The sequence below is a fragment of the Alternaria rosae genome, assembly GCF_020736505.1.
Source record: "Alternaria rosae strain MPI-PUGE-AT-0040 chromosome Unknown BKA58scaffold_9, whole genome shotgun sequence".
In the NCBI taxonomy this organism is placed as follows: Eukaryota; Fungi; Ascomycota; class Dothideomycetes; order Pleosporales; family Pleosporaceae; genus Alternaria; species Alternaria rosae.
The window spans coordinates 131,368-140,739 of record NW_025763578.1 but is presented as its reverse complement, the minus strand read 5'-3'; the positions used below and the strand labels follow the sequence as shown (position 1 = coordinate 140,739).

Here is a 9,372-nt window from a genome sequence, read left to right as displayed (position 1 = left end):
TGATGAGTTTTGCAGCCAGAGCCATGCAAACGTACGTGGTAAGTTTTGGAAAGAGAAGAGGGCCCAGCATATGCAGGCGGGCAGTGTGTCTTTTGGAACAAAGAAAAAGAAACTGTGATGGAGTGTCAGAGAAGGCTGGAGGGGTGCTTATATAGTCTGCTCCATGCAGTCTGCGCATTTGCGGGTTGCTGCACGATTTTGATGACATGATTCAGGATCGACCCAGCAAAATCCCCATGTGGTGGAGAATGTCGATTTTGGATTTCTCCTTTTATACTTGTCTGCAAGATATAAACTCATCAAGTGCGAGTACTTAATCTTTGGTAATTATTTAGAAAGTGTATAGAACCACGCAAAGAGAATAGCCGAAGAGGGTGAGTATTTATGTTTAGCTGTTCCCAGTTTCCAGACCGGCCAAAGAAGGTCACAACCCCATGATGTGTACGCTGAAAATTTTCAATCTTCACACTCAGAAACATGTATATAGCCACTCTGTATTTTGTTCGAAGTGCTCTTTCAATACAAGGTAGATTTTCACTTCTTTGAAGAAGAGAGCTGTGGGCGGATGATACCAAAGGGAGCGCATCGATGTCTGTGATGTGTTTTGGTTCGTTTCTGGATCGGTTCATTTGTCTGAGCGGCAACAGTTTTGGAGAAGAAGAAGGAGAGGACAGGAGCACATGGTTTTCTCTGTTGGGGTTCCAGATAAGTATGGAAAGTTGTGTAGAATGACAAGCAAAGAGAGGACTCAAGGAGAGAAGTATTCAAGTACTTCTTGCCAAGCTCGTGCACTGAGTTCTGGCTAAGACCAAACATGGGTGATACCATGGCTCTGAGTCACAACTCTCATGTTATAGCTGTGACCGTCTTTTGTGTACTGTCACAGCGAGGGTCTCATGTGATCCCGGAACCAATCTTTCGGAGGCATGCAGTAGTATCCGATGTTCTTATTGCCGCAAGGAAGATCTCTCCATGACACGCCCAGCTTGTATTTTCAGAATGATATACGAGAATTGATAGTAAGAATTCTAAACCAAAAATATGGAGAGATTTTTGAGTTGCGCCACCTCTTTCTTGGTCCATTCCGAAATCCTGGTCGTCTTTTGAGAAGAAAAGTAGAACTAGCCACGTACTCCAGTCATGCGCTGTTTTTTGAAAGTTCTTCTAGTAACTGTTGTTGCAGACGACAAGTAGATGAACCAGACTGGAGGCTGTTTTATAGTCCATCTTGGTGGATACGGGGCGGAAAATAGATCAGGCATGTCGGAAGCATCCTTATCTTTTGATGACGTGAACTCAAAGCTTGTATGCGCGCATATGATCAGGACCAAATTTTCCATGCTATGGTTTATTTGTCTTTTTGAGGACGCTGTGAACTTGTATTTTCTCACGCAACCATCATGAACATGGGTTGCAATCTTGAGTCGTGCTGAAGTCCATTTGAAAAGCCAGTCGGTCGATACGGCCCTATAAAGCTCGCATACCGAAGCAGAACAGCACATGGCTTTCCCTTACGTCCATTTTTGATCGTAGCTACCACATTCTTGAATGCTGCAAAAGCGACATGTAATTGCTGGAATCTGGAATCTGGAATCTGGAATCTGGAATCAGGAACACCGCATCTTTGTGTGCTGCTTTGAAGTAGACATCGAAGATTGCCTTGTATGTTTGAATTGATGAAGAAGAGAAGAACGAGAATCATGAGCTCGTCCCAGTTTTTTTGGGGGGATCTTTGAGAAGGAAGTGTGTAGTTGAGGAAAGGAGAGAGGTGCCGTAGCAGGAGACTTTGTAGTCGAAAGTGTGGGGTCGGAGTATTCAAAGACCGGTCCCGAACCGCCATGAGTGTATTTTGATGAGCTTGGATGAGCAAGCTTGTAACTTGGTGAAATCTGAGCCTTACACTCACACGTCCAACATCCTCTTAGTCAAACACCACACCCATCCGTCCCTTCGCCTTGTGCGCATTCATCAATTCCACCATCTTCGGCACCTCCTCCAGCTTAAATGTCGTCATATGCGGCGTAATCTTATGCTTCGCCGAGAACTCCACTGCCTCCCTCATGTTGTAGCAAGCTGCACGCTAATTAGCATCTCCACTCCTTCCATTTAGAACAAAAGAAAAACTTGTACTCACTCCCATTACTCGATCCCTTAACCTGATACCTCCCCAACGCAATATCCAACCCATTGAACTCCAGCGGCTGCTGCGGAATTCCCACCACCATAATAATTCCCTGCCCCGCCTTGACAATCGCCGGACAGTCGTCGTACGACTTCTTGCTCGCCGTAAAGTTAACAGCTGCATGTACACCGCCTTTTGTAAGCTCTACAATCTTCTTCTTCCAGTCCTTGTCGGCCATGGAGTTGAACGTGTAGTCCGCGCCGCAGACACGCGCTTCTTCTATCGCGTCATCAGTGATATCGATGGCGATGACGTTGTAGCCCATGGCTTTCGCGTATTGGATGCCCATGTGGCCTAGGCCGCCGCATCCGATTACGGCGAGCCAGGAGCCAGGCGGGAGTTGGCAGTCTGCGATGCCGTGGTAGGCTGTTACGCCTGCGCAGAAGAGAGGGGCTGAGGTCTTGGGGTCCACTGTGATGGTAAGGTCAGTATTTGCCCACCAGTTTTCTGGTTCTAAATCAAATTGACTGACGGTTTTCGGGTAAAATGATGGCTTCCCTAGCATCTACGACTGCGTATTCGGCGAAATAGCCGTCGGCGCTGAACCCTTGGATCTTGGTCTCGCCTGTTGCGCACCATGCGTTGTGGACGTTTTTGCAGGCGTGGCACTCGAAGCAGCAATCTACTGCGCAGAGGAAGCCGATGGGGTCGCCTTCTTTGAACGTTCGGGCTAGGTCTCCCGAGCCGGTTGATACTACTCTGCCGGTTCCTTCGTGGCCGATGGTGACGGGATTCTTGCCGAGAATCAGACCTTGGTCGTTGGGCTCAAAGAGCATGGCATCAGTGTGGCAGAGGGATGCGCTGCCCATTTTGACCAGAATCTCATGTTCGCGCGGTGTCGGGATGGGTATTTCGTTGAGGTGCAGCTTGTTGTCCCGCGCATCGTACTGTTGCGCACGCATGGTTTTCTTGTCTGCCATTGACCCCATAATGGTGAAGTAATTCAGGTAAAGGGGATATGCTGGATATGATTGGGGTGGGGTTGTGTGTAACGAGAGCGTAAGTGTCAGCTGCACGCCGATGCTAAAGGTGAAGGAGCGAAGGGAGACCAGGTAATGACAACGGAGAATAAACCGAGAAGAAAATCCGACACGTCGCGTAGTGGAGCCATGTAGATATATCTACCGCGTGCAACGGTCGGGAATGGTCTACCGCTGCATGACAGTGGAGTGAGGGTGATCATTCCCGATAGTCGAGGTGACAATAACCCCGCGGCGCAATACTCACAAAGCCCGAGACGAGAGAAGCACCATGAAGCCGGTATGGGAAGAAAAATCGTTGATGTATTAGTAGTATTATATCGCTCGGGCGTAACAGATAAAAATCTAAACTGGGTATACAAAAAAGGGTATATGCTAACGAGATCGTAGAGCGAAGCGCAAGGCTTTTGGGCAACAAAGGGAACAAGAAAACGCGTATCAAGGATTGCTTCCAGTGTAGGCGGACCGTGGACGATAGCCCCGCACCTTCCCCCGTCACTCATGGCTCGGCAGGCCGGATCTAGACTCCGAGCAGCCTCCAAATCATGCGTGGGCCGGGGTGGGCACCGGCAATGCTTCCTTCCTGTCCCCAATCCGGTGGTTATCGATGATGTATTCCTTTTTCTTTCGTAACAATGGGTATCTTCTGAAATTTGTTTGCGGCGGGCAAGCGCGTATCCAATTCTTCGAGGCGGCGTCGTGGTTAGGCGCTGCGAAGATTGTGTCGCAGCGACCGCGCCTCTCTGCAAGCCTTCAATGGCCATGTTCAACCATTGCTGTGCATGCCATGGGGCAGTCGGTATAATGCGTATTAACGCACCCAGGGTAGGAAGCGAGCCCAGGTAGCCTTCTTCTTCTGCACAGGCAGCTTCTTCCCCAGATTGGCCATGTAGAGAGCGTAGCTTCGCTCCATCTTCTCAAAGGCCTCTGCCTTCGCCTTTTCGCAATCGAGCGGGTCGTGTTCCCAGTCGGGGTTGCTCTCTTGCGTGTGGTCGCCGTGGTAGCGCGGAGAAACTGATGGCCAACCGAAGTCTCTGACAAGGAGTTCTGTAGGTGGAGGTGGCATCTCGAGCTTTTCATCAATAACGGAAAGGTTCGTTACGCTGTAGGAGGATGAAGAGGAAGAAGTGGATGAAAGCGACATGATGGCGGGTGGTGAGAGAATTGCGCGGATTGCGACGCGTTAATGGGCAGTTGATGACGGCGGCGGGTGTGTGGTACGTGGACGACGCGAAAAAGAGACCGAGAAGAGAGCGAATGTAGAGATGTAGAGAGTGAAGGAAGATATTATGGGGGTGCTATGTCATGGCCCGCTGGCGATGGGTTGGGGTGCGTTGTCCAGAGGTGCCCAGGTGCAAAGGGCAGGAAAGCCTTGAAAGTTGCGCTGCTCAGCCTGGAGATTGCCAGTCAGTGCGTGCGTCAGGGGCGGTTGGTAGCCGGCGCCACACATTCCTTCCAAGGACACGGCATTCTCCAGCTAGCGACATTAGATCGAATTTCGCCTGTGGAACGATGAAAGCCATGACGTGCTAGCTGACGATCGTCCCTGTGCGTTAGATTAGCGCGCACATCTAGAACATGCATGCACGTTTCAGCGTCTGGTTTGCATTGCCATCTATCGCTACCACTGTCCATACCACTCTACTTCCGTCGCGTAGTCAACGTCTTGTCCAGGTTGAATGCCGCTGAAATCACCGCCAGATGGCTGAACGCCTGTGGTGTGTTGCCCAACTGCTCCCCCGAACGCGCAATCTCCTCCGAGAAGATGTGCAGATGATTTCCGAAACTTAGCATGTTTTCGAAGATAGTTACCGCCTGTAACAGGTACTTCTCGTCGTACGCGCCAGCCTGTGGTTGTCAGTAAAAAGCAAAACTTTGTGTTGGAACGCAAACCGCTTACCCTGGTCAAAGCCTCGACGAGCCAGAACGTGCACATGCTAAAAGCGCCCTCTTGTCCGCCCACGCCATCGTCGCTCAGGGCGTGATTATACCGGTACACCAAGCCGGTACTCGTCAGTCCGCCCTTCTCAGGAGCCTTGAGTATACGGTCGAGGGTCTTTAGGAAGCGCGGATCAGTCGGAGATATGAAGAAGACCAGAGGCGCAACCAGGACTGCCGAATCCAGGATAGTATTCGACTCGTAGCTCTGGATGAAGCACTCCAAGTCAGTATTGTAGCCCTTCTCCATGACTTCCTCATAAATCTCATCGCGGATTCTGTACCACTCGGCTCGATGCGGACACGGAAAGCTCCGCTTTTCTGCCAGGCGCAATGCTCGATCGAGAGCTACCCACAGCATCATCTTGCTGTATACAAAGTTCTGCTTCTTGCCGCGAACTTCCCAGATCGACATATCTGGCTCTTTCCAGACAGTACATACGTAGTCCGCAATCTCTCGGATCAGGAGCCATTGATCGTACGAGATGGGACGCGAGAACCTATTAACGAGGTAGATGCCGTCCATCAGCTCTCCGTAAATGTCCAGCTGTACATGGAAAGCCGCGCCATTGCCGATCCGCACCGGTTGACTAGCCCTGTATCCTTCCAAGTGGGGTAATTCGAGCTCGGGGATGTCTGTGCCGCCCCAGATGGTCATCATGATTGGCAAGGCTCCCTGTCGTGCTTTGGCCTCTTTGACACGCTGGAAAATGTAGCTTATGTAGGCTTCAGCCTCGTGACGGATACCCATCCGGAGAAAGGTGTAAATGGTAAACGACGCATCGCGCACCCACGAATAGCGATAGTCCCAGTTTCGCGATCCACCAAAATCTTCAGGCAGAGAGAATGTCGGCGCAGCAACAATTGCTCCGCTTGGCTCGAAAGTCAGCATCTTGAGAATCAGCAGACTCCTCGTAACCACCTCTTCCCATCGACCTGTATACTTGCTCTGCTCTATCCACCTGGCCCAGTATTTCTGGGTGTTGGTCTGCAGCTCTTGGACTTGTTCAGTCTCAATGACGTCTGGGCTGTGGTCTTCCGCATCGCGCAGTATAAAGGATACGGCCTGACCTTCGTTCAAGGTGAAAGTGGCCGTGACGCCATCGCCCAGGTCTTGCGGCTCCGGTGACTTCTCGAAAGCCACTCTTGGGCAAACGCCGTCGGGTTCATCCCCACAATCGATTGTTGCGTTGAGCTCCAGGGAGAGGTCTTTCGATCTGAATGTGACACGTTGCAGGCAATGTCCTTGGGCAGTCTTGCCCATGTCGACAATCTCGGTAGTATGCTTGTCCTGCGCGTAGTTGAAAGCAGGGAAGACCTCGACGCACACGTCAACTTTGCCCCGCATACATTCTACCCGCCTGACTAGCCATTTCTTCAGATCGGGACGTTCTGGTACGCTTCCTGTATGGTTACTCGCGAGTACGTTCGCATGATACTTTTCGTCCCAGTTCTTGTCGTTCGGTCTAGGAAAGAAGTCCACGATGTTCATGACACCCTCCTCCTTCAGGTAGCGTGTTTGAAGAATATTGCTCGCAGGCAGATACTGCTGTTTAGTCGTACATGTGTCGTCGCCGGTGGGTCCTATGCTGAAGTGGCCGCCCTTTTCCATATCCAGAATCCGACAGAAGACAGACGGGGAGTCGAAGTAAGGCCAACACATGTAATCTGGAGCAGGTGTACAAAGTCAGTGTGTGTTGGACATGCGCTTCGCAGGATTTACATACCGATTCCTCCGTCTGTTGCGACCATGGCACAAGTTCTCATGTTTCCAATCAGCCCATAGTCTTCTATGGGCATGTAGCCGTTCGCCGAGCGTCTTGAGCTGGAGGTCTGCGGTTTTGATGCGACCCTCTTCATCTTTGGGTTTTGCATGTTCTCTTCCTTGTGACTGTGTTGTCGATACAGTTCAGTACCGCTATTTCTATCCAACGGTAAAGGCGTGCGAGTGGAGGTTGTATTGATGACATCCTGGAGAAGCCGCTTACCGGGCGAGCCGGAATCTACTGTGGCGTCGGTAGGTTTGGACATTGTCAGTGCGCTAGTCCAGAATGATTGGATCTTTGTGAATACTGCTGCAAGCGGAAGAATAGAAGCGGGCCGATTAAGTTGTACAGATCATGGTGATGCTTTGTGGTCGCCTCGGCCAATGGATGACAGTGCTGTGACGTCAGACGCTCTTACCTGTCAAGGGCTCGACCTCGCAACTTCTACCTTCACTCAGGCGGATGCGCGGGCAGCTAGCATCTGCATCAATCCCGCACATCACGAAGTGTTCTAGAATATATTCGTGGAGACACTTCCAACCCTACATGTCGCTTAGCATCAAGCTAAGAATCGTAGTAACGCTACGGTTAGCCTTCTAGCCTACCAATACTACTTCAACTTTCCAACCATCATTTCGTCGCTCAGAATTTGGGTATTGAACTTGAACAGGAAATTTCAGGTGCAGTTCGGCTGGCGACGCCTCGTACGATGGACTCATTGATACTTCGGTTCTGCGTTCAGCTTTGCAGGGCAGTCGAAGTGAAAGAGACTACTATTTGGTATTGGGAAAGAGCTTTTCGCTGATTTTAACGATATCTCTTCTGATAGATACTTTTGCAATGCAGAACTGGATGCGTCGACGCAGTACCAAGGTACCATTGGACGGCAACCAAAGGATGACATCTCAGCTCTGTGAGTCAAGTGCCGGGCGATATAAAAATACGATGCGCGCGCCTCAAAAGCATCATAACTTTCAACATCTCAATATCCCCACGTCTCAATACATTGACTTCTCGACCCAACACAAGCAAGACTCCGCCCCTCCGAATCGCTGCAAAGACATCATGGATCCAAGCCGACCCTCTCCGGATGGCACCTGCCATTTCTTCCAACTTCCCGCCGAGCTCAGAAACACCATCTACAAATACACTCTTACGGGTTCACGCGGAGTATTATGCCGCGAAGAACCATCTAACAACTCCGGAATATTCCGCTTCTACGCGGTCCCTGTCATGGAAAGAGACCTTCCAAAAAAGAGCGCGAGCAAGATTGGTATGCAGCACAACTCGGAAAGAGTCTCGAGACGGCCATGGAGACCAACCAGCTCAAACATGTTTGCTGGTAGCTGAAGAAAGAGACGGAGAACATCGTTGTATGTGGTAACAACACAGGTTTTGCATACGGTCCACTTAACCTATTGAACTTCCTCGAAGATGTTCCCAAGACCCTCCATAGTCATCTCCAGGAGATCACCGTATGGGAACACCGTACCCTTCTTGTACGAGATTTCATTACAGACAGATGTTGGCGTATGATCGCTTATATCTGCGCAGAACATGACGCCTTTACTATCCGGATGATCTGGCCTTCGCTTGTGCAGAAGAAAAGTATACATACATGTGACTGTTGGATCATGCGCAAGATCGTGGCACTTGCGGTTCATGCCCGTAAAGATACGACTCTTATCATGCAGATGAGCGCTGATGGATGGTGGCGGAATACACTTTTGAGAACAGTGTCGATCGGATATGTAGATCCAAAGGGAGTCACGCAACGAGACTGGAAGCTGTCTGGAAATACCAAAATCTTCCTTTCACAAGAGCCATTTCCGGAGCACGACTTCAGGTCATGCTTGGCCTTTCACCCGTTACAAGAGCAGGAGTTGGAGAATTGTATCGTAACGATGAAGACAGTCTTTGAAGAGGAGATCTAGATGCAAAGACGATACAAGGTCGAATACATGGAGAACTGGAACGACGGAAAAGGAACAGGAAAACACATGTATACGACATGTGATCAGAACTTGCGAGCGAACAGCGCAGACATGGACCATTGATAAATCATTTTTGGAAGACAACTTCACATAGGATCACGGTTTCATGTTTTGAATTGATGGGAATACAACCGAGTCGTGTGCTTGGAAGACGAGAAAGGCGAACCTTCGTGAACGAGAGGCCGTGCCGCAACAAGCAGACATGCAAGAGTTGATGTGCCGTTTTTGTTTGGGTGTTTCGAATTCGCTCAACATTTGCGATGATGAAAAGTTGCAGGGGAGGAAGATCCACATCGTATTGGTGAATCCAGGTTTTGTTGGCATGTTTTCGTGGAATATTTGGAGGAAGCAACGTGCTGTACGGATTAGGAGCGTTTTTGGCTCTCAGTCCGAAATGAAAGTTGTGAAGGAATCTTTTGGGATACAGGTCATGGAACGTAGTCGGTACAACTTTGGATTCCTTGGCTTGAGAAAGTATGGAAAGATAGAATCAAATCGAAAGACGAAATTTA

At 49.9% G+C, this 9,372-nt stretch overlaps 3 protein-coding genes across 3 annotated transcripts; all 3 read right to left on the bottom strand.

Moving 5' to 3' along the window:
* Nucleotides 1–1,921: 1,921 nt before the first annotated feature.
* Nucleotides 1,922–3,102, bottom strand: BKA58DRAFT_321494 (chaperonin 10-like protein; the record flags this gene model as incomplete). Its single annotated transcript, XM_046167811.1, has 3 exons — nucleotides 1,922–2,073; nucleotides 2,135–2,593; nucleotides 2,655–3,102. 3 exons carry the CDS (start codon nucleotides 3,100–3,102, stop codon nucleotides 1,922–1,924), a joined length of 1,059 nt encoding a protein of 352 aa, XP_046021700.1.
* An 871-nt stretch (nucleotides 3,103–3,973) lies between these two features.
* BKA58DRAFT_413632 (uncharacterized protein) lies at nucleotides 3,974–4,306 on the bottom strand (the record flags this gene model as incomplete). Its single annotated transcript, XM_046172436.1, has 1 exon — nucleotides 3,974–4,306. One exon carries the CDS (start codon nucleotides 4,304–4,306, stop codon nucleotides 3,974–3,976), a length of 333 nt encoding a protein of 110 aa, XP_046021699.1.
* A 445-nt stretch (nucleotides 4,307–4,751) lies between these two features.
* Nucleotides 4,752–7,326, bottom strand: BKA58DRAFT_390736 (Six-hairpin glycosidase-like protein). The gene is made up of 3 exons (XM_046170855.1): nucleotides 6,828–7,326; nucleotides 5,063–6,768; nucleotides 4,752–5,010 (listed from the first exon to the last, which is right to left on the bottom strand). The coding sequence occupies exons 1-3, from the start codon at nucleotides 7,129–7,131 to the stop codon at nucleotides 4,804–4,806; spliced, it is 2,217 nt and encodes a 738-aa protein (XP_046021698.1). The 5' UTR covers nucleotides 7,132–7,326; the 3' UTR covers nucleotides 4,752–4,803.
* Between the last annotated feature and the right edge of the window lie 2,046 nt (nucleotides 7,327–9,372).

Excerpts from the sequence above, each read along its gene's own strand:
- BKA58DRAFT_390736 (XM_046170855.1), bottom strand. The coding sequence starts at position 7,131 with ATGTCCAAACCTACCGACGCCACAGTAGATTCCGGCTCGCCCGGTAAG. Across the intron at positions 6,769-6,827 it reads CGCAACAGACGGAGGAATCG|ATTACATGTGTTGGCCTTAC; the intron begins GTATGTAAATCC and ends CACCTGCTCCAG. Across the intron at positions 5,011-5,062 it reads TCGTCGAGGCTTTGACCAGG|GCTGGCGCGTACGACGAGAA; the intron begins GTAAGCGGTTTG and ends TGACAACCACAG.